Below are 25,614 nucleotides of genomic sequence, written 5' to 3'. Positions count from 1 at the left end.
ACTATTGGAAACAAACTCGATTTGCGCGGGAGCTAGGAGCATCTACATCTAAAATTTCAAGTCTCTAGCTCTTATAGGTTCTGAGAATATATATACTTTATGGGGTCGGAGATGATTCCTTCTGCCTGTTTCATACATTTGGATTTTGCACAAATACAATATACCCTTATACCCATATATATATTTATATATTTTAACGGGTTCAGGGTGTAAAAAACACAAAATTATTTAATTAAAACCGAAATCTGTGCAAATTCATCTGCATGTATACACACACATCACATCATATGTGTATCGTTTGTTAATTTTTCTCCACAGCAGCTTCAGTAACAATTTATATAAATTTTTTACAATTAATTGGCAAGTGCAAAAAGTAAACAACACCAGGGTTGTAAAATATTACGATCGGTTTTCGATAAACTGATTCTGATTCTGATTCTGATTGCCATCGAACTGCGTTTAATTAATAAAATACAAACACATGCATTATTCTTCTTCATTCTTATAAAAATATATAAGTAATAATTATAAGTTAAGAAGTTTCCACTGATCGGCGTTTACGTAATATATCAAATATACGTGTGATTTTTTCTTAAAAATAACAAATTATGTACAAAAAATAAGGAATTTTATGTTTTAAGCTTTCCTCTGAGCTGCGTTTAGAATAAATGTTCTTCTTCTTGAACTTAACGATAAGCATACGAATTTTTCTTTCGCTTGATCCGTTTCCACTACACGGCCGCCTTATCAAAAGAAAATTAATCTCTTTCTCTGGCGCTTCAATAGTGAATTATATTAAACTATTCGTAAAATAATTAATTTAGCAAAATAGTTTTCGTTTAGCCGAACCTAGCTACTATCACCCGTTTTATATTCTGTTCGACATTGGAGACAGTTGTACTCGAAAAAAAAAACTCTAGGTACAAGTGCGAAAACGTTAAGTCGCACAGTCCAGAGATAGTCTTTCTCGGCCATATAAGTTTAAATTCCAGATTACGGAAAATAAAATGATTATAAAATAATGCAAGATGCTAAACCAAAAGAGCGGCAAGTTGGCCAATTTTTGTTTTCCTTTTTCTTGTTTTTTGAGAATTAGAATGATTTGCATGCCTGTGTAGTTATAGGATTGGCACTTAGCACGAGCTCAAAACTTAGAACGAGTTTAGAAGTTAATACTATTAAAAATTAGTACTATACTAAAACTTAGTACCAGACAGAATTTAGTACCAGGCTAAGTTAGGCACCAGGCGAAGGTAGTGCAGACTAAATAGTTGCCGAAAAACCGAAAATCATTGAACTGGCCTAGTCTGCTTGCAAAAGCCAATCAGATGTTTCCTCTGAAGATCAAATAATGCGCTCCCAGCACTAAATTCAATTCCCATCTATAGAGGAACCTATGGGAGAGACTATCGACGCTGCATTGTCGCTGAATTAGCATTTCTCTGCGCCTTAACAGCAAACGTCGGCACTGAAACTACATATTTTTTTATACTTGAAGCCGCATCACGAAAAAAAAAGTTTAACAGTGTCTTAAATTCTAAATTTTTATTAGCTTATGAAAATCGCATGAAAATTTTCCATCGGTTAACTCATTTGCAAATCTTCAATTTTGTTTTTATACCCTGAACCCATTAAAAATGGGTACAAGGGTATATTGTATTTGTGCAAAATCCAAATGTATGTAACTGGCAGAAGGAAGCATCTCCGACCCCATAAGGTATATATATTCTTGATCAGCATCAATAGCCGAGTCGATCTAGCCATGTCCGTCTGTCTGTCCGTCTGTCTGTCCGTCCGTCCGTCCGTCCGTATGTATGAACGCAAGGATCTCAGAACCTATAAGAGCTAGAGACTTCCGATAATCGATAACTTACTCCGTTTCCAAGCAATCGATAAAAATCGATCGATAAAAGCTACAGCCACCAAACATGATATTTTGCTTCTAGAATATTATAGATATTTCAAGTATCTTTCATTTCATACCTATCGCCACCTCCCCGCTACCACCCTAGAGCTATAAGTCAAGTTAATAAGCTTACTTTTATTACTAACCAATTCAAACCACAATTTAAATTGCATTTAACTTTTTGAGAATACACAAATATTCTATGTTACAAGAAGATATACTGCAGAAAATTTCATAAAGGTGGGTAACCAAAGTTATATGCAACTGCGCAATTGAATGGGCAGCAGCTTTAAGAATTTCTGTATTCATGTACACACACACATTCATGCGCGTCATGCGTCATGGCATGGTAATTGCATCTTTTTTTTGCAATGTTATTTTAGTTCCTTTTTTATCATAAGTAGTTAATTGTTGGTGTGGCTGCTGAGTAGAGGCATAGCAAGTGGTCCGGTCTGTCGCGAGCTCGAGCCCTACCGGGGAAAGTATTATTATTTTTTATTTTTGCTGGTGTGGCTGTTGAGTAGGGTCGACAAAAATGTGTAAAATGTGTCCTGTGCGTTTTCCCATAAGAAAACACATTTCACACATAAATTCTCCCCGTACATTTCGTGTTTTTTGCGATGATAAATCGAGATTTCAATCGATGTTGTGAAAAATCTGAAAGTATTATAGCCGTAAACAGCTGATATATGAACGAAAGCAAGAGGCAACTTTTAATAAGAAATTTAAAATTATAATAATCCCACAGTTTTTATACCCAGAACCCATTAAAAATGGGTTAAAGGGGTATATTGTGTTTGTACGAAATTTAAATGTATGTAACAGGCAGAAGGAAGCATCTCCGACCCCATAAAGTATATAAATTCTTGATCAGCATCAATAGCCGAGTCGATCTAGCCATGTCCGTCTGTCTGTCCGTCCGTCCGTCCGACCGTATGTATGAACGCAAGGATCTCAGAACCTATAAGAGCTAAAGACTTGAAATTTTAGATGTAGGTGCTCCTAGTTCCCGCGCAGACCGAGTTGGTTTCCGATAATCGATAACTTACTCCGTTTCCAAGCAATCGATAAAAATCGATTTCGATATCCTATTTTTTTTGGCAATTTTGGTAAATAATAAGAGCTAGAGTCACCAAACTTGACATATGGCTTCTAAAATAGAATGTATACATATACGCATTTGATGTTGGAAGAAGAGGGTTCAGGGTATCCCCTAATCGGGAGCTCCCGATTAGAACCTTTTACTTGTTTTCTTTTTTGCTGGTGTGGCTGTTGAGTAGAGTCGACATCGAGTTTTACGGTCATTTGCGAGTTCGAACCCTGCCAAGGGAACTTTTTTTTTTTTTAATTTATGTGGTGTTGGAATAGGAGGGTTCAGGGTATTCCCTAGTCGGGAGCCCTCGACTAGTACCTCTTACTTGTTAGAATTTAAACCTGGCGAAATGTCGAAAAGAGTATGTATAAGACCTTATTTGAGATCGCATTATTTGAGTTTTGGAATAAAAATTTTGCGGCGCTATGTTCCTGTCAACCGGTGGGACACCAATTTGTGAAATTTGAAAATTTGATATTTCTTAAGCAAGTGGAGAAAAGCTCTAAGTGGTAGTATTATTTATCATAAGTAAATACTCTCTTAAATGAAGAGAGAGACTGCGATCAAACCTTGAAAACAAGATCAGCACAACAATGGAGTAAAACGAAAATTAAACGAGAAGGAAAGGCTGTCTTCGGCATTCCGAAGATCTAATACCCTTGCAGACCCAACCTGTATATTGTATTGGAATAAGAGGGTTCAGGGTATTCCCTAGTCGGGAGCTCCTGACTAGAACCTCTAACTTGTTTTTATTTACTGAGCATGCATTTTAAATCTTTTTGTATTAAGCTTTAAGTTTTAATCTACACTCGACCCTTTTCATATAATTTTACTTTATGCGATATTTTTAGTCCACTTGAGCTTGTTGTGTTATAATAAATAAGTCTGAGTGAAGTTTTAACATGTGCTTATCTTTTATCGATGTGTACGAGTGTACGCTTTATTGTTTTAGGGATCACCGACCAATTTTCTGATCAGATATATTTGATGTAAGAGGGTCAAAAGACATTTGTTATATAATTTTATAGGCCTTTTTAAATATACTTTATATATATGTATAGTCTATGTGGTTTAAGATGTTTCTGTCTATTCGTAATACATTTCATGGCAAAAATAATATTCGAATTTAACGAAAAAATAATAATTTTCGTAATTTTAGGGCATTAATTAACCAACACCTAAAGTGTTTTTAAATTGTTTACTTAAAGTGTTCCTTTCATCTTTTAAATTAGTTAAAATGTTTTATTTTGCGTTGGAATCGATCAGTGTCTTCTGATATCTACCAAACGAATATCTTAGAGAAGAATGTATAATTTCAAGTATGTAAGTTATATGATATTTACAATGATAAGTTATTTACAAAGAAGGGGAAGGTCGTCGGGGTGTAGGGGTCAGCCTGTTGGCCGCGTTAGGATGCTGCAGCAGCTTGTCGGCGTATCGGCTGCAGAAGTAGTTTATCTGATCTCAGACCCTTGTTAGGCGAAGATCGCGTTCGATTACGTCGGTTGTCACGAATCATGGCAGGCCGGCAACCTTGCATGCTGCCTTGGCTTGGACCACTCTTATGCTTCGCAGGTAGTGAGCTCTCACCGTGACCCAAACTTGGATAGTATATGGAAATGTGTGACTTGCTTTGAGGCTTTGGTAGCCAGTCGAGATGTTGGAGCTTTCTCAAGCATTTTGCTCTTGATGCTGGGATGTGGGACCCCCCAAGTCCAAGTTTCGACTAGCAGCTTGTAGAGATTCATGCGAGGCCAGGAAGGCAGTGACGCATACGTTGCCACCAGCAGTCTCGTTGGGGAGGTCGGCCGTGTACAGCACCAGGCCGTGGTTGTTGCCTTCTGGTAAACCTGCTTTAATGAATTTGACACCCGAGCTTTGGTCTTTAACGGCCGCGTTAAAGGTGCGTCCTGCCAGAAATGAGCTCAGTATTCCTTCTGTTCCAATGTTTCCAGCACATGGTTGACTACCCGTTAAGTTAATTATTTTCGTCATTTATAGGGCTTTAAAAAAACTAAAGCTAATGTGCTATTAAATTGTTTACTAGAAGTATTTTTTGTTTACCTAATGGAAATTTTAAATACATTACCGGTATAAGTTCTCCCTATACTCTTGGATATCTTCAATATTTAAGCATCTGGTTCAGGGGCTATTCAACCTGATTTGAATTTTTGGAATGTAAACCTCTTTTGGGTAAAGTATATTTTTAACGTTTAATGTCGAAGAATAATAATTTTAGATAGTAAATTGACTTTAATATATTCTTATGTAAATGTATACATTCTTACACATTATAGAAAGAATGTGCCCGAAAAAAACAGCTTATATCTACAATCGATACCACTATCAGTAATCGTAGAAATATATTGGTTAAAACCCCTCTGGAACAGAATATTGATACGACAGAGAGGGCTTTTTGTGCGGCCCATAAAATTGGCTTTTGTACTTTGCGCAACGAAAGGGAACCTCATCATATACAACCGATAACAGTAGTGGTAAGTACCCATACATAGTTAAAGGACATTAAGTATCCCACATGAAGGTAACTATAGAAGCACAATGACTTTTTTAACATAGCTGACAATCTCTGTATACATACTTTAACAATAATATTAAAACAAGTAAGAGGTTCTAATCGGGAGCTCCCGACTAGGGGATACCCTGAACCCTCTTCTTCCAACATCAATTGAATATATATATTCTATTTTAGAAGCTATATGTCAAGTTTGGTGACTCTAGCTCTTCTTATTTACCAAAATTGCCCAAAAAACAGGATATCGTTATCGATTTTTATCGATTGCTTGGAAATAGAGTGAGTTATCGGTTATCGGAAACAAACTCGATCTGCGCAGGCACTAGGGGCATCTACAAGCCTCAAGTCTCTAGCTCTTATAAGTTCTGAGATCCTTGCGTTCATACATACGGACGGACGGACGGACGGACGGACGGACAGACAGACAGACGGACATGGCTAGATCGACTCGACTATTGATGCTGTTTAAGAATATATATACTTTATGGGATCGGAGATGCTTCCTTCTGCCTGTTACATACATTTGGATTTTGCACAAATACAATATACCCTTATACCCATTTTTAATGGGTTCAGGGTATAATAATATAAAGTATTATGAGAAAGTATGGATGGATATCTTCGGCACGCTAAAGGCCTAATACCCTTGTAAAAATTTACCCTTCGCAGATATGTAAGCATAGTACGGCTCGAGTTTGTTGAAAATATCTTTGAAATTTTATAGTTGGCTGGCTCGAGGTACGGGTTTTTTTTAATGGAGATTCGACCTCGAGCCAGCCAACTATAAAATTTCAAAGATATTATGGAAAGGTCGCCAAAACCATTATCTTTGAAAACTCAATATTTGGCCATAAAGATCCTACTCTTCCTCCGATCTTTCCTATGGCAGTTATATGATATTGATAAAATCTCATATATATGTGATAATTATAATGGATTTAATAAATCCCAAGTTTGGCCAAGTTATCATAAAATAAAAAAAGGTTTCCATATCAGAAGCAACTTTTTGGCGTTCGTTCGTCCCATGTCGGCTTAGTAATTTAGTGATCTCACGTTAATAAGATTTTGCATACGTGTAGAGGGTTTGGAATTACTCATAAGTGCCAAGTATGGCTAAGATATCTTGATAAACAAAAACGTATCCCATGCCAATAGTTAATTTTTGACTGATCGTTCCTATATGCAGGCAGCTATATGAAATAGTAGAGAGCAATGCAAAACTTGTAGATGCCGAGTTTGGTTAAGATATCTTGATACAAGAACCAACTTTTGGACCAATCGTTGCAATGGCAGCTATGTGATATTAATCCGATCTGGCCGGTTTCGACATATGTTAAGACGGAAGCATAGAAACCAATAGACGGACGGACACGGAAATGGCTATATAAACTCGATTGATGATGCTAATCTGTATTATATAATATTTTTTGGGGTCGGAGATGTACTTTACTATGCGTCACACATTTCATGACAAAATTAAAATACTCTCTACAAGAGATTTTGTAAAATTTTCGAGCCAGTAGTATCAGTTGACATTATCCACTGTTTTTTCTTATCACAGGTGCATAATAGATTCATGAACGAGAGTGATCACTGCCCATCTAAAAGCTCTAAGGATATCTGGCAAACATTTACAGTGCGAGGAGTCTAGCGTCTTCAATTTAATTTCACTATTCCATTAATTATAATATATTCCAGATCAGCATCAACAGCCGAGTCAATCTAGCCTTGTCCGTGTGTCTGTCCATCCGTCCGACCGTCCGTACCTATGAACGCATGGATCTCAACGCCTATAAAAGCTAGAGACTTCTAATTTTGGCTGTAGGTCCTCATAGTGCCCGCGCAGAACGAGTTTGTTCCCGATATTCGATCATTTTCCCCGTTTCCAAGGTATCGATAAAAATCTATACAGGAATCCTGTTTTTTGGGGAATTTTGGTACATAATAAGAGTTAGAGTCACCAAACTTGATATGTTGATTCTATAATAGTATTTATCAAGTATCATTCATTTTATAGCCATCGCCATCTCCCCGATACCATCCGAAAGCTATAAATCAAGTTAAAAACGCAACTTGTATTGCTCACCAATTTAAACAACAATTTCAATGCAATTGATATTTTGAATACACAAATATTACAAAGCACATTCAAATGTACTCTAGAAAATATCATTAAGATCGGTTAAGAAATACAAAAGTTGTGTTTTGGCTGCGCACATGTTAGCAGCAGCTGGCGCATGTTGTACATGTGTTCTTTGAGTTCTATCAACAGCATTGCAATTGCGATTGTATTGTGTGCTGTGCTACTACTTTAGACCTTTTTTTTCTAATCAAGACTTAACTCTTGTTAAGTAGGAGTTGTGACAAGAAGAGAGAGAAGAGAGACCTATCGCCGTTTGAGTACTATTGAGGGATCTATTTTTTTATACCCTGAACCAATTAAAAATGGGTATAAGGGTATATTCTATTTGTGCAAAATCCAAATGTATGTAACAGGCAGAAGGAAGCATCTGCGACCCCATATAATATATATATTCTTGATCAGCACCAATAGCCGAGTCGATCTAGACATGTCCGTCCATCCGTCCGTATGTATGAACGCAAGGATCTCAGAATCTATAAGAGCTAGAGAAATTTTAGATGTAGATGCTCCTAGCTCCTGCGCAGATCGAGTTTGTTTCTGATAATCGATAACTTACTCCGTTTCCAAGCAACCGATAAAAATCGATATCGATATCCTCTTTTTTGGGCAATTTTGGTTAATAATAAGAGCTGGAGTCACCAAACTTGACATATAGCTTCTAAAAGAGAATATATATATTCATTTGATGTTGGAAGAAGAGGGTTCAGGGTATCCCCTAGTCGGGAGCTCCCGACTAGAACCTCTTACATGTTTTATCCTGAACTCATAAAAAATGTGTAAAAGCCACTACGTAGCAATAAACCAAATACATTAGAACTACCCACCAGCTTAAACTACAATTTTAAAGCAATTGTCTTTTAAAGAATATACGAATATTCTATAGCACAGAAAGCTCTACTGCAAATTTTATCAAGATCGGTTAAGAAACACCAAGAAAACGTGTTATGTTTGCGGCAGCTAAGGAAAATCGCAAGAATTTCTGTATACATGTACACACATATGCACATCTTTATTGAATTCTATCAACAGCATGGCAATTGAGATTGTATAGTTTTCTGTGCCGCTATTTTAATCCAACTTTTTCTCATTCAGACTCAATTGTTGGTGTGGCTGTTAAGTAGAGGCGTGTGCAATAGTTAGTGTGGAAATAGTTAAATTTTTTTAAACTTATTTTTATTACTGCTGAAGCAACGCGCGGTTTTTACTTGCTTGTTTTGCTTACGAACCATTCTGTTAGATTGTTGCTGTCCGCTGAAGGAAGGTTCCTTTGACCTCGTTTCTTTCGCTCCTAAAATACGTTTTGGGACTAAACTGTGGTCTTTGGTTGTTCTAAAATTGTCTTTCTATTCCCATATGGTTGGTTTGTTTATTTTATAAGTCCTGTTTGTGTCTATCTAATTTTTGTTTATGTATAAATGTATAAAGTATATATATATTCTTGATCAGCATCAATATCCGAGCCGATGTCCGATCATGTCCACCTACCTGTCTATCTGTCCGTCCATCCGTACGTTTGATCTCAAACCTATAAAAGCTAGATGATGTCTTGATATCTTAGTTTGGAGTCCGACTCATGTTGGGTTATTGCAATATCGTATACATCGGCACAACAATATCCAATCTAAAATAAAGGATAACCCTATACAAATTGGTCTCCCAATTAAGACATTGAAATAATATACAACAAGCAAGAGGCTTTAGTTGGGAGTAAGTCGGTAATAGCCGGAACACTCTTCTGCCAACACCAAGTGCAGGTCAAGCTACGCACTCGTTTTAGTTTTTTTTTTCGTTTTAGTAGTAAAAAAAAAAAAATTATAAAAAAACACTTCGTATTCTATATACGAATTCATAACAACCAACACCACTTGCGACAGTCTCTGCTCAACAGCAATACAAACAATTCATTTTCGACGAGAACATAACGTATTAAAATAGCAGTACATACACGCAGCACAGAAAACAATACAATCGCAATTGCAAAGCTGTTTATAAAATTTAAAAAAAGACGGGCATGACTGTGTGTTTAGTAGCTACAGCAAACACGTGTATATATTTATATATTTGTACATTTTATTATCAAAAGTCAATCTTATTTCCTTACATATATTTTTATATTCTTAAAAAGATAATTGGTTTAAAATTGTGGCTTAAATTGGTGGGGAGTCCAAATTGGTTTATTAATTTGATTTATGGCTATTTGGCAGTGGCGTGGGGATGGGATTGCTTTGCAAAAAATGCAGTATACATTATATGTGTATCATATGAGAAGCTACATACCAAAATAAGTGATTCTAACTTAAGAGAAATGCTCAATATGTATTTTTAAATATGTAGGGGGCAAATACTCGAGAACTTCCTCCACTCAATACGCATATGGGTTATGTCCAGTAAAACCTTGCCATTTTCACATTTAAATTGGTTATTATTAAAAATGTTTAAATTTTGAATCTCTCACTGGTCATTTCAACACCTAAGCCACACACACACTCGTAGTTTGAGAATTGCGTGATCTCAATGGAATCTCGAATTATGGAAAAATCAAGCCAGAAAGAAAAGGATTCATTAAACAGGACAACGCTGATGCTTAACTATTACTTACTGCTCTATAAGTACCACACGCGTATCTAGATACACTCTTCTTAATGTTAACCACCGTAATGATGGCCCACAGAGAGACGCCGACTTACCATACATCACAATGTAAATTGTCGTCGGATCATCTATCCTATAAATCTACACATTGGACTCTCCAGAATATTACCTTCGTGCGATAAATCTTCTGGCAAGGGTACAGAGATAGTCACCATCCAACTCACGCTTACCCAATGAGGCTTGCAAGTATCGATTAACTAGAACAACTACAACTAGAAGAACCATTCATTTACGAGGCTGCTGCAGCTGCTGCGCCTATTTCACATAAATTGCGCCGGAACAATCATCCACAATACTGCCATGTAGACACCCAAATTCGAAATCCTGATGGCCGTTTTCTTTGGAACCTCAAAAAAACTTACAAAAAACTCTAAATGATATTCCCCCATCATGCCTATATAAGCAGTAAAAATCGTCATCTCCATTAAACGTATCTGATAAAAAAAGAGATATGACTCAATAGACTCGGTCACTCTAAAATCGCTCCCATTCAAAGCGATCCAAGATCTAAAAGAAATCTTCAACGGAGTCCTGCGGTTAGGCCAATGGAATAGTACCAATATATTTATGATACCCAAGCTCGGAAAGAAACACAATTTTATCGATGCCTATCGTCCAATCAGCTTGCAACCAGTAATATCTAAAATGTACGAAAGACAGTTTTTTGACAGGTTACCGGGACTTGACGAAGTCGAGCGTGCGCTCGCTTCGCACCAATTCGGTTTTCGTCGGTAACAGAGATGCCCTGAAAAGGAGCACAGGGTAGTGGATTTTATTCAAGAAGCCTTCGAGGACAAAATATATTAAGCCGCCGTTTTTCTCGACGTTCAGCAGGAGTTCTACAGAGTGTGGCATCAAGGCTTAATATATCATGTGAAGTTTGGTGACTCTAGTTCTTATTATATTTCAAAATTGATAGAAAAACAGGATTTCGATATTGATTTTTATCGATTAGTCGGAAACGGGGCAAGTTATTGAATATCGAAACAAACTGAATCTGCGTGGGCAGTCTCTAGCTTTTATAGGTTCTGACGGACAGACAGACGGACATGGCTAAATGGACTCGTCTGTTAATGCTGAATATATATATATATATACTTTATGGAGTCGGAGATGCTTCCTTATGTCTGTTACATGCATATACACAAAGAGATCCTCCTTGATATGCACAATTACTTATCTGATCGAATATCTTCAATATGGCGGTGATTAGTTTCGGCATTAGAAAAGAAGATGATCTGGGCGGAACTGTTAACTAAGTGATCATAATGTTTTCGAAGTAGTTTCTCAGTCCGCAATTTCTCTAACTCTAACTTTAACGCTGCATACGAGAGCAAGTGTGAACCACCACCTTGCTATACATAGCTTTTGTGAATAGTTATATCTTCTGCAGGTACTGGAACTGGTAGCTGCCTACGGTCAATAGAACTCTGCTCATTTTTATACCCTGAACCCATTAAAAATGGCTATAAGGGTATATTGTATTTATGCAAAATCCAAATGTATGTAACAGGCAGAAGGAAGCATCTCCGACCCCATAAAGTATACATATTCTTGATCAGCACCAATAGCCGAGTCGATCTAGCCATGTTCGTCTGTCTGTCCGTCCGTCCGTCCGTCCGTTGCTCCGTTTCCAAGCAATCGATAAAAATCGATATCGATATCCTGTTTTTTGGGCAATTTTGGTAAATAATAAGAGCTAGAGTCACCAAACTTGACATATAGCTTATAAAATAGAATATATATATATGCATTTGATGTTGGTAGAAAAGGGTTCAGGGTATCCCCTAGTTGAGAGCTTCCAACTAGAACCTCTTACTTGTTTATATACTGAAAACTTTTAACTATCTTCTGAATTGGGGTCAAGAAAGCTTCTGCACTTTGAGCAAGTAGGTAATCCTACGGTATCATCTAAAAATTGTATCCATAAAGTTTTTGGAGTGCTGGCTGCATCAAATCTATTTGCATTAACATGCATGTTGCCCCATCCATCCCCAGGTCTACATTGAACGTAATCATAAATATGGCAGTGGTTGTTAGAAGGGACATACACAATCTCTATGTTTCAGACTACCTAAAGCTTCTATCGGCTTGTAAGATTGTCTGTCTACAAGCCGCAATGAAATGTGTTGCTTTAATAAAATCATCAGCGGTAGTAATAAATTGATTTGTCGGAATTGAGTTAAGCTTTATCGTTATTACTAACTGTCGTCGCATATATACTAAATAGATTAATGTTATTATCTGGCACATTCGATTGCTGACAAATTCGAGATCGGACAAGACTAATATCATCGGCTGTCATGATTCCCGACGCCATATTATTTACAGCAGAAACAAGCGATTGGCCCTCCCGTTGTCACAAAAAAGGGTCCCATAGCAATGAAGCATAAATTGCACTGTAAGGATCATTAGAGTTGGATTCGAATCCAACGGTCACCTACGGGTGATAACAGTCGTTGATCCCCAAATACTATGACAGAAATACCACCGAATGGAGAAGTATTTTTAAATTTCCTTTACACGAGAGTCCAAATGGAAAAGCAGTGTGAAGTCTACCATAGATAATTTATCTATAATAATATGTTTAAGGTCTATAAACCTTGAATGCAAATTATTTACTAAATCATTACTTACTTAGCAGATTGATAAACTGGCATGGAAAACATGGAGTGAATGCAGTACTGAGCCTGATTCTGAAAGCAGCTGCATCTGTTGGAGAACACAATAGTATTTTAGGAGAAGTTGTACTATTGTAAAATAAGCCGACTCTTTCCGACACTGGCAACACCTCCTACAAATTCGAAGAAGACGCATTTGATTTTGGCATTGTGCAAAACATGTGAACATTATGTTTTCTGCTTTAAATTAATTGACCTGACTATATCTGCTAAGATATCACCTGAGACTATAGCTGGAAGCTTAAATAATCGGACATTTTTATCATCTGAATGTAGATTAACGTCATTTCTCTTAATGTTCAAGGCCTATTAATTAAGTATTTATTTGTGGCATTCCTAATACTCGAATTATATCATCTACTACCTCTGGATTTTCGACATTTTCATAATATTTTGTCTGTACTGCATTTTCAAGAGAATGCTGAACCGCACTATCATCTAAGCAAATATATTTCCTGCGATTGCTCACGATTAACTCCTCATTTTGGCCACAAGCTAATTCTGTAAAACAACTTCTCCATTCAGTATTAATATTTAATCTTCTATATAAAATTATACTATGAGTGTGCAACCTAATTGTTGGGAATCCCTGGGTGTTTGGATGTCATTAGAATCATATATATATTGGCGAGTACCACCAAAATCAGCCATAAGCAATCTAAAGAGTCGGGGCGCTGAACATAATGGTCTAAAAGTCCTTTTTCCAACTGTCCTATTTCCTATTTTGCAACTGCTGCCTAGACTTCCTTAGCCCAACCCGATGCTCTGGTAATGAGGTAATAATGAAAACCACTGCGTTACTGCTTTTGGACAAAGGCATACCTAAACAGCAGTAAACAGCTTACTGGGCGGATATTTCCGTACCCGAAATAATCTTATCTCCTATATGCTGTAACTTTTGCTTTATAGTTACATTGCCCCAGCTTATCTCTCTTACAGCTTCACGCATTAGCTTAGAAATTCCTGTGTGGGTCTTTTTCATATAATTTACAACATAACTGTAGCATGCATAAACATCTAACATAAAATGGATATCTATATTGGCTCGCTACAGTAGAACAATGTGAGTACTATAATCGTTAAGCTCAATCGCTGAGAATGGTCGCTTTAAATATATTTTGGGTTTCTTAATACTCGACCAGAATGCAATTATATAGCATTTATAACATAAGTTATGTTGATCGTGGGACAGAAAGTTATTGAAATCGCTAAGGTAATCTATGGTTTCACGATCAAACCGATGTTCTAAAACGCCCGAAATCTTTTCAAAATTTATTCGGTGCACATTTTTATATTCAGTATCGTCTTCTAATGGAATTAGAATTTCTGTTTGGGGCATGTGAGGGTATGCAATATAAAATCTACATCTCTTTTTTACCTAGTTTCTCGATTTTGATTTTTTGTCATTAATGAATACGCAATGAGCAGGCTTAATGTGAAGACGCTTCATGAGCTCTCTTCGGATCACACACCACTTATAGCTGATTTACACGCCACTCCGATAAGCAAGTCACAGCGCTTTTGTTTACTAGCACGCGGTGCTGATACAGAAATTTTCAGGGCCCATCTGGAGCAGCTGATTGATCTAAATATGGAAATTTAAGATGCAGATGATATTGATAACGCAATCGATATTTTTATGAACAAGCTGAAAGATGCTGCAACACGAGCTGCTCCTAGGACTCAACAACATCTGCATGGAGATAGATCGCCTCAGCTTCCTACTATAATCGTTGAGCTCCTGCGTCTCAAGCGTTACGTAAGAAAGGAGTATGCAAGAACAGGAGAAGCCCGAATCCAACAGATTGACAACAGGCTGGCTAATAAGACATTAGCAACACCGAAATCGGTATTTAGGGACCCTTCAGGGTACTAGTCTTGATAAATCGGAAGTATTTGCAAACAATCTTGAGCAACAATTCAGGCCGCACGACTTTGCACCTGAGAGTCACTGCAGGATAGTTGCGGAGGCATTGGAAACACCGTTTCAAATGGCTTTGCCTTCTGTAATACTGGACGAAATGGAGCAGCTGGTGTGAAACGCAATAAGGCCCCTGGCGAAGACTTACTCGATAACAGAACCATAAGACTCCTACTAGATCAAGCACTGCTGTTTTTAGTACTTATTTTCAACAGCGTCCTACGTGTGGGATATTATGATCCTCAAGCCTGGAAAACAACCAACTGATGTGGACTCTTATTGGCCGATCAGCCTTCTTCCTTCACTGAAATAATGGAGAGGTTGATTCTAAACAGAATTCTGGATCTGGAGACTGTTACCCTTGCGATCCCTAAATTTCAATTTGGATTTCGTAAGCAGCATGGCACTCCAGAACAGCTGCATAGAGGTATCAACTTTGCGTAAGAGGCCATGGAGAAGAAAGAGTATACTGCAAGCTTTAGACAGGGTGTGCCACCCTGGACTTCTTTACAAAGCCAAGAGCCTTTTAACCCCCAGCTGTTTCAGGTTATAAAGAGCTTCTTAGAAGGGCGCGCATTCCTATTGACTGACGATGGGTGCAAGTCCTCCATTAAATCTATGGAAGCTGGCGTTTCCCAGGGCAGTGTTCTAGGCCCCACATTGTACTCGATATTTTCAGCTAATATACCAAACCATATGCCAATCACCTCAGTTGATAAAAGCGATACGCTAATAGCGACCTACGCTGACGACACTGCCGTGCTCACAAAAAGCAGTTGCATACTTCTAGCCAAAAGAGCACTGCATGAGTTTTTGGACGCATTCCATCGAAATGGAATGTGTGCATAAGCGCAGGTTAATGTTACTTTCACAAATCGACTGCAGAACTGCCCAGTCGTATCACTTAATGGACGAGTAATGGATCATTAATTTGCGTACTTAGGTGTCATCCTAGACAGAAGCTTTACCTTCGAAAGACATGTCACGTCACTGCAGCACTCATATAGAGCCAAATTAAATAAGATGTCCTGGCTACTCTCCGCCAAAAATAAAAATTGTCGCTGGAGAACAAGGTCAAAATATACAAGTGCATTTTAGCTCCCAGCTATGCCATACGGTATTACTGCCAAGTCGCACCTGAATAAGATCCGTGTGCTACAAGCTAAGACCTTGAGGATGATCTCTGGGTCTCCATAGTACATAAGGACACGTAATATTGAGCGCGACCTTAAGGTGCCGAAAATGACAGACAGAATCCAAGTGATTGCCCAAAAATACACGAAGAGGCTAGGAGCTCATCCAAACTGTTTGCTTAGGCGCCTAAATACTGCCTGTCACCGTAGAAGAGTAAGGAAGAGACTCAAATGCCATCACCCTCAAGACTTCCTAAGCCGGGTCTTGACATAAATATCTCCTACTATAATTTAGACGATCTCCCCAGTATCACCCCTTAAACCGTCCCCTTATAAGTTATCTTTAATTCATTGTTATGTTCTATCATAAATTATTTTCTTATCTTTTAGATTAATTCCTGATTAGTTTAAGTTGTAAGGTAACAGCACACTTTACTTTTGTTAAATACATTTCATTATATATTCACAAAAAAAAAAAATAAATAAAAAAAATGTCTATCTAGTCTCTGCCGCCGAAAAGGTTATAAAAAAGGTCGGTGGACCAATCTGCCTAATCATCGCCATGACTTTCTTCTCTTCTGCTTTTCAATAAGCAGGTGAAGTGCGAATACTTTTCTAAATCTTATAGCACCGTGACGTATTAAATTTTCTAAATGTTTCTCATTAAGGGCTTGCGCTGCTGTAATGCCTTGTGTGGCACTGTGCTTACGTATGCAAATTAACGTATTGTTCCTTATGTGTAAAATTTCCAATTTTTTAAAATCGAGAAATAATTTATCTGTTCTACAACCTCTCCTATCAAAGTTTCTAAGTTCTGACCTATCTAGGGTTGTAGAACTTTCTGGACAATTTCTCTTAAGGCCAGAAAAAATAGTTGGAAAGGCCATTTCCTCTGAAACACAATCTTCGATCATTCCTAAGGTACGCCGACCTTCTCCTGGAGCTATAAATATTCTTTGCATGGCAATATTTTCGATAGGGACGTTTTCTAATACTATTTCCAGGCCTCCTGGATTAATGTCTTCTTCTATATTACACTGCTCATCCATGGAGGCTAGAGCAGTTCCTTCTACTACAGCAGATGCCATAAACGGAACTTCTTCAGACGAAAAGGACGATAACCACATGAATTGACATATTAACCACTACTCCTTTAATTGCAGTTTGTTGGCGAAAGGAAGGTGGGGGAAAATAAGACTTCAAACAATCTGGCAGATAGAGAATATCTAAGCCATTTGTTATAGAAGATTTTGTTTTTTTGACTAATTTAATGCTACGACTACATCTTTTGCAAAAACTATATTTATCATAAACAGAGGGAATTATAGAGGATAGAAATAAAATATTTGCGCTTGCTTTCAATAACCTCACGGGAAATTTTGTCCACTTGATGTGGAAACCAGTAGCCTTTGCAACAAAGTCAAACCGGAAGGGGACCCTGCTTAACTGTTCTATTGAATGCAGCTATTAGATCATATATGCTATTTCTAAAAGCTAAAGTAATTCTATCCTCTGGTAAAGTATCAGGTCGTTCTTCCCTGTTCCAGGGAGTATTGTGCCTATTCCTTGCTATCCTGTATTATTCCTATACTGGCTACTGCTGGGACAAACTTCTATTCAAAGCCTTCTGTCGCGCTTGAATACGAGCACTTCACTTTGCACTTGTATTAGGTGTTATCTCAATTATTCCACGGATGGGATTTTCTCTAACATGCAAGCTTTAATTTTTATCTTTAGCTCTTTCCAAAAGTCGTTGTTCCATATTTAGTCGGCGACGAGCTCACCGAATACAGTCTCGTCCTTGTTCGTTGGTTCTATAACCTTGGTCCGGTCTGCGCCTCGAGTGGTTTTCAGTATTTAGTCTCTGTTCGTTTACCCGGTACACTGGGTTTTGTCTGATCGATCGACGCCACGTATCAGCCAATTACTCCGGTTGCCTAACTGGAGAATTAGCTCGTCGTGTCGAGAGTTCTACAGCATTTTGTCTTTGCTCGTTTAAGCTGTAGGCTAGGTCTTGTCTGCGAACTTGGTTGCCTATTCTTATTCCTCAGTTTGGCTAAAACGTTTATTTTCCCTATACTCTTATTGGGACTCTTTATTGTGTATCCTCTCCTGCTCAGAATATTCAACCTATTTAACTGATTTCTAACCCGTTTTCTCCGAAACCTATTTTACTTAACTTTAAAACTTTAATGAAAATAAAAATGTAATATAAAAGGAGGAAGAAGGGCTATCCTCGGCACGCCGAAGATCTAATACCCTTGCAGACCCAACCTTTTCATATTGCTCATAGTGCTTTGCCCGTATCTAAGAAGTATCGGGAAAATGGTAAATGCCGAGTTTGGGCTAGATATCTTGAAAAACAAACTGATTTTCATACAACAACTTAATTTTCGACCGATCGTTCCTGTGGCAGCTATATGATATAGTGGTCCGATATTAATAGGATTTTGCATATATATGAGGAGTATACTTAAACTAATAAATGTAGAGTTTGGTCAAGATATCTTGAAAAACAAAATGTTTTTTCATACAACAACTTAATTTTCGACCGATCGTTCCTATGGCAGCTATATGATATAGTGGTCCGATCTGAATATGATTTTGCCTATATATGAGGGGTAAAGTAAAACTAATGAATGCCGAGTTTGGTCAAGATATCTTAAAAAACAAACTGATTATCATACAACAACTTAATTTTCGACCGATCGTTCCTGTGGCAGCTATATGATATAGTGGTCCGATCTTAATAGGATTTTGCATATATATGAGGAGTATACTTAAACTAATAAATGTAGAGTTTGGTCAAGATATCTTGAAAAACAAAGTGTTTTTTCATACAATAACTTAATTTTCGACCGATCGTTCCTATGGCAGCTATATGATATAGTGGTCCGATCTGACTATGATATTGCCTATATATGAGGGGTAAAGTAAAACTAATGAATGCCGAGTTTGGTCAAGATATCTTGAAAAAGAAAATGTTTTTTCATACAACAACTTAATTTTCGTCCGATCGTTCCTATGGCAGCTATATGATATAGTGGTCCGATCTGAATATGATTTTGCCTATATATGAGGGGTAAAGTAAAACTAATGAATGCCGAGTTTGGTCAAGATATCTTGAAAAACAAACTGATTTTCATACAACAACTTAATTTTCGACCGATCGTTCCTGTGGCAGCTATATGATATAGATCCAACTGGTTTTCACATATGTACTGCGTGCAACATAAAGAGGGACTTCTGCAAAGTTTCATTAAGACAGCTTTAAAACTGAGAGAATAGTTCGCATAGAAACAGACAGACGGACATGGCTCTATCGACTCGGCTGTTGATGCTGATCAAGAATATATACACTTTATGGGGTCGGAGATGTCTCCTTCTATGCGTTACATTTCACGACAAAATTATAATACCCTCTGCAAGGGTATAAGAACCTAAAAGTTCCGTTGTCCTTACTCAAGAATTAATGTATAGAAATAGAGTTAGTATAGATAGTGACGAAGACAGTGCCCGAGTTACAAGAAAAATGTATCGAAAAACCAAAAACAACAAACAGTGAACAATATGAATAACGAAAAGCTTATTCAATTGAAAGAGTCTGCCGTAAATGGTGCGCTTGCACCAAGAGAAAAATTTTGAAGAAAAATTAAGAGCATTAAAATAACAAATGCATAGCGAGAGAATACATAATGTACCAGACATATTAGAGGGGAGGTTATTAATGAACCCTTAGACATTGTAAAGTCTATCCCACAATTTATTGCAACCAAAAAAATTATGTCTCTTAGCGACAGGTTGCAATTGCAGCATACGAAATGCTTAATCCTTATGACGGTAGATCCCGACTGTACCAAGCGGCTGCAATTATTCGCAACAAAAGGGCCTGCAGACGCAAAATTAGCGTCCTTTAACACGGTGTTCAATTTGAACGCAATTATTGCCCGCTTAGATTTTACTTACCTGACAAAACTTGGATTCGTGTTATCCAACAACAGTTGAATACAATGAGGCAAGGCGACCTGCCTCTGCTATATATAATACTACGGCGAAATTAAAAGAAAACTTACGCTACTGACAAATAAAACAATAATGAACCACGATATACCAGCCGCAACAGACCTCAATGCAAAGTTTAGAGACCACGCGCTGCAACTTTCGTATCTGGGCTTAGAAAGTCCCTCAAACAGGCAGTGTTTCCCGCTCAACCGCGAGATTTGCTATCCGTCCTAGCGTTGGCGTAAGAGGCAGAAGTTAGCAATGACAGGTATATGTTCGCAGCTAATTATGCCAAGCATATTGAGGACAAGTCGCAAAAGCCCGACGGCAAACGCCAGGGGTGGCGGCAAGGTAACTCAAGCGGTCCGCAAAATAGTTCGTCAGGTGGCCATCAGAGAAATTTGCACTACGGTCAACAAAAAGACAACAACCAGGGTTATCAGGGTAAAAACTCCCATTGCACTAAGAGTCAGGGTGGTAGAATTAACACCCAAAGACAACAGGACCAGGGCCCAGAGCCAATGGAAGTAGACTCTTCGTCGCGCTCTAGATAACAAACAGGTCATAGAGGAACCCAGGGTTCACAAGACCAGTCCATGCGAGGCCATCAGAAGGTTAACTATACAACTCAAGAGCAGCATAATAATCAACATTATGAGGCCAATGCACAGATGCAGAATCTTGTCATTTTTTAGGGGAAAGTCATCATCAAACGGGGTGTTTGGTCTAAGAGCGTATATTATAAGGGAACGAATGAAAAGAGCGAGCAAGGGAAATGCATCTGTGCTTAAATCAGCCGCATAGAGTAATATCTTATCACTCAATGAATCACGCGCTATCACGGTTGAGTTGAATTGAATTTAGTGGTTCTCTCAAGCGCTCGAGCTTTTAGTCCTGTTACATTAAGTTATCTTACTTTCTTGTATTTTGTTATTCTATTAAGCTTTGAATTTGCTAACTTAGTTACACTAGAAATTGCGACACATGTTGTAGTCTGTGAGCGTCAGTCAAAGTCAACGGACGCATGCTCTGTGTAGGTCAGATTAATATTTATAATATGTTAAGTTCAAAAAAAGTTGAAGTCTTTAAAAATGAACAACCCCGCTTGTTTACTTATGTGAGCAACCATCTGGAACATTCTCTAATTTTAACCATGCAAAGCCCTCAAAGCCGCCTCGGTTGGTAACCCCGCCGCAGGCCGCACTATATCTACGGCAGTTTGGGGCTCCGCTCATGACGCAGCCGATATCCAACAGGTAGGGATACGCGGTTCCCAAAATTTCATCTCGGGGCAGCTATCGTACACTGAGCGTTCATAAATAAGTGCAGACCTTCTCTTCTTTTTTTTGTTGTGGCATGCTGATCCTGTCGTGTCCACTGATTGATAGGCGACCTGTTTTCCCAAAACAGCACACGAAATGTTTAATAATCATTTGCAAGCGAGCTTTTAACATCATCGACGAGATAGAGTCGGAAAGCTAGCCCGTGCTCCGTAAGATGTCTATACTGTTATCAGCTCAACTCTGCCAATATTCTACGTTGTATGCCACATAATTCTAGGCATCTGCAAGTGTAATTTTGGCCCAGTTGCTAAAATATCATTCAGTGTCTTCCTATTGCTTGTCTTATTCGAGCCGTCGAACACAACTCGGACCTTCGTAGCTTATGATGTTTCCTTTATAACTGGGTGATGCGGTAGATAACAATGCTGAACTCCTCCTTGGGATGACTGTATAATGTTTGTTGCGGGACGAATTAAGTTATGGATTGTTTAGTTTTTCTGAAATTATATTCTGTATATTTTGAAAGTATGTATTTTTGCACTTTTAATGTACGGCCACATTGTATTTGGCTTGTTGCCGCCATTACTTAAATGTTATGCTAATTATTGTCGTGAGTTCGAAGGCCGTAGGAGGAAAGTATGCGGTAACATTCTGAGGGAATATATATCTAAGTTCTAAAATATGTAATCCGTTCAGAATAAAACACTTGCATATGCACTTGCACTACCACGTTTTGCATCACGCTGTCCCTATTACCATCGGAACTTAATGGCCACGCGTAAGCCTTGCAGTGTTAAAATTGCATCCTTCGTTTGTAAGAAACTGCAAGGGCGACTTGCGCTGGAGACAAGACTTGGTGTAACTTTGGAGTTACAGTGTCTGTACATAGACACTGCAAAGGCACTTCATTTAAAGAGTTACCATTGGTACGCAGCCACCGTGAAATAAAGAAGACGTCATCTCCGAGCTGAATAGGATGACACAATGGTCCCCAGGAAAAGCCTACGCCTAAACGATGGCCAGGAGATAACTACCACGGCGAGTGACGTGCAAGAATGCAAGTTTCCGCTGTTAGCGCGTCACAGAGCCGCAGCACCGTGGATGTGGGCACAAGTTTACAACCTGCGGCACTGTGGCCGCGGGAGTAAGTGCACGAGCCAGCATATTGATAGGAGGTCCAAGGCCAAGCACGCAACTCTCAGGTACGCAAATTATGGATTTGATAAACAGAGTCGCTGCGCTAGAGCACGAGTTGCAGAGGTCAAAAACAGGTCATGCACATGTGAGTACTGATCCCTTTTAGTTCAGTATTGCTGGCGTGGGTGGTACAGCTAACCTGCCGCCATTTTCGATCGCAGCTTTGAGTGGGGAGCCATCGTCGACTTGAAGTTTGAGTGAAACGGCAATTATAAGTGGTGTCCCAAACGTAAGTGTAAGTTTGAGTGAACCTGAATTTTAAGTGGAACTGCCAATTGGAGCAGATCGCCATTTTTGAGTGAGGCGTTGCCTGTGTCATTGAGTAGAAATTTGGGAACACAGTTGCAAACAGTAGAACAAGCTACAGTTATGGATAACTGTTCTACAACATCAAGTCGCTCGACGCCATAATATTCTGCAGGCATTGCGCAGCTAACGCTCAGCTACACGCCGGCACAAGAGAACCAACAATCGATCATTTTGGAGCCAAATCAAGCAACTGGGAACTTTGCATGGGCGACTCCCAGGAACGATGTATACCTGCTACGCAGGTATATTGCGATTGTTGTTGAAGGCACTCAAAGGCGAATTACGTGATACTGTGAAGTCGTTGCTCATACATCCCAGGAATGTAAGCAACGTGATGGAGCCATTGCGTTTCAGATATGGCTGCCCAGAACAACCAACGCAGCCACCTTATTTGTATTCGAGAGGTGCAGGCAATTCAAGAGCACAGCATAGCTAAAATCGTGCCAGTTGCTTCACGAGTGAGTAACCTTGCCGTCTTTCTACAAACGGATAACAGGGAACATAATTTGGCGAATCCTACACTGATGGAGGATTTGGTCGCTAAGCTACCACCAAGCAAGAGGATGGAATGGGCCAGACATGCAGCTACGACTATGCCTTTCCCGACTGTCATACATTTTAGCGCGTGGTCAACGGACTACGCCAATCTGGTATGTACGATTGTGGACGTCGATAGCAAGGAGCAGAAGCGTAGAGTGCTGCATGTCAGCATTGACCAGAATAATGAAGGGCGACACCGAGGTCGTTCCAAACAGTATGCAATTTGTAATGGCCAACAAGCAGTCAGGCACTGCAACGAGTTTAACTTAGCCTCTCCGCTAAAAAGTTGGACGTTTGTAAAAAGGCACCGGTTTTGTTTCTCGTGATGGCCACATGGCAAGAGTCTGCAAAAGGGCCAACGAATGGCAAGTCAATGGCTGCCGGTAGAGGCATCATCGCCTTTTACATAATCATGATGCTATGTGTCACATTGCACCGCAGCCAGCAGGTGGTAGAGTGATGAATACTGGACGGACGCCGCAGCCAGCGGATCCGCACACAAGGGCACCGCAGCCAGTGCTCAATCGACGCAACAAAGAAAGTTAAGTTGTGTCGATTCGGATGGAGAACCCCTACTATTCCGCATATTGCCAGTGACATTTCACGGGGCCAATAAGCGGATCGATACGTATGCGATACGTCAAGAAGACAAGGGCTCGTCTGTAACGATGGGAAGGGAAACGCAGTCAACTAAATATACAGTGGTTTGGTGGAAAAGCAACCAGAGAGCCGACCACAGTGGTAACCATGGAAATAAGTGGAGCGGACAAACGCAATCGTCATGTGTTGTGAAATGTGTATTCCGTGTCCAACCTAAGTTTACCAATGCAAAGTCTGCATTGACGGGACGTCCAAATGTTGGACAACGGTGCACGATACCAAAATTTCTGATTGGACTTGACCGTGCGCATCTTGGACTGCCAATGCAAACAAGAAGATTTGCACCACAGGGACCATATGCCGCAGCCACCGAACTTGGATGGGTGGTTTTTGGGCAAGACTTCAACTGAAGGCAACCTCATCAAAGTCATGCCTCCTAGCAGTGTCGCAGGAGGATGCACATCAAAGGATGGCAAACGACTATTTTGATATCGAGAACTTCGGTGTGAAGCTTTCGCTACCAGCCGCAGCCAACGACGATGCACGGTTGTTGCCGGCTGTTCTCTTCCATTTCCGGAAAGGTGCCGTTGGCGTTTGAGGAGACATCGTAAAGATGTCCCATCAAGTGTTAATTCGACCACACGATAGATGCGCCCAGCCATTCCCCTGTGACGAAACGGCGATGATCACCGGGAGCCTGATGATTATGAGATGAGGGTAATGAAGTTTGGAGCAGCATGCTCGCCAAGCGCTGCACACTACGTGGTTAAAGATATTAATGAATGCCACTATGTGAACGACTATGTGGACAGTTTTGATAGTGAAGGCGACACCATCTCCATATCAACAAGAATAAGAGAAATACATGCAAATGCTGGATTTGAATTGTGCCAGATTACTTCCAGCTCGCCAACAGCAGCTGACCCCCTAGGACAACATGGGGCTGCTAGAAGCTTCGGATGGGGTGAAGCTGAAGCAAAGATTTTGTGCATGTGTTGGCACCACCCACGGACGATTTCAAATTCAACATGAGGTACCGCAAGGTATCCTTAAATGTGCTAAATTTGGAGCGAGTCCCTACAAAGAGAGAATTCTTGAGCTTGATCATGTCAACATTTGATCCTCTGGGATTTCTTAGCTGTCTCATGATAACTGGAAAGTTTCTAATGCGTGAGATCTGTCGACAAAATGTGCAATGAGATGAACCCTTACCATATGAGATCGCCCACGCCTTTAGTAAATGACTTCAGGATATGAGCAACGTGCAACGATTTCGAAGCTTGCGCCATTACTTTGGCCCGATACAACTGCACGTTTTGTCTAGCCAGTCAGCAATCGCAGCTGACTTAAGCGTCACCTACGACAACAACGACGTGCGAGTATACTTCGAAGTGCAACCCAATGAAAACGATGTCAATTTCACGACTGGAATTGCAAGCAACCGTGTTAGGAACGGGGCTGATGGACACTGTCAAAAAGAAGCACAGTATAGCGATCAGTGATACTATGCTATGGACTGACTCCAAAACAGTGCTGCGTTGGATAGGCATCACCAATCGTCGATATAAGCATTTCGTCGGATATCGAATGGGAGAAATTTTGGAACACTCATCCTACGATG

At 39.3% G+C, this 25,614-nt stretch overlaps 1 protein-coding gene across 1 annotated transcript in view; it reads left to right on the top strand.

The window, feature by feature from the left end:
* The window catches only part of LOC115760380 (hemicentin-1), a 697,894-nt gene that overhangs the window by 654,856 nt on the left and 17,424 nt on the right, over positions 1–25,614 (top strand). Inside the window, exon 16 of the mRNA XM_030701676.1 lies at positions 5,297–5,494. Coding sequence (XP_030557536.1) covers positions 5,297–5,494 — 198 coding nt within the window. The remainder of the gene's footprint in view (positions 1–5,296; positions 5,495–25,614) is intronic.

Source organism: Drosophila novamexicana, unplaced genomic scaffold, assembly GCF_003285875.2.
Source record: "Drosophila novamexicana strain 15010-1031.04,08,12 unplaced genomic scaffold, DnovRS2.1 tig00000434-arrow-pilon, whole genome shotgun sequence".
Taxonomy (NCBI): domain Eukaryota; kingdom Metazoa; phylum Arthropoda; class Insecta; order Diptera; family Drosophilidae; genus Drosophila; species Drosophila novamexicana.
The sequence above is the reverse complement of the archived record's forward strand: the minus strand, read 5'-3'. Positions and strand labels throughout refer to the sequence as shown.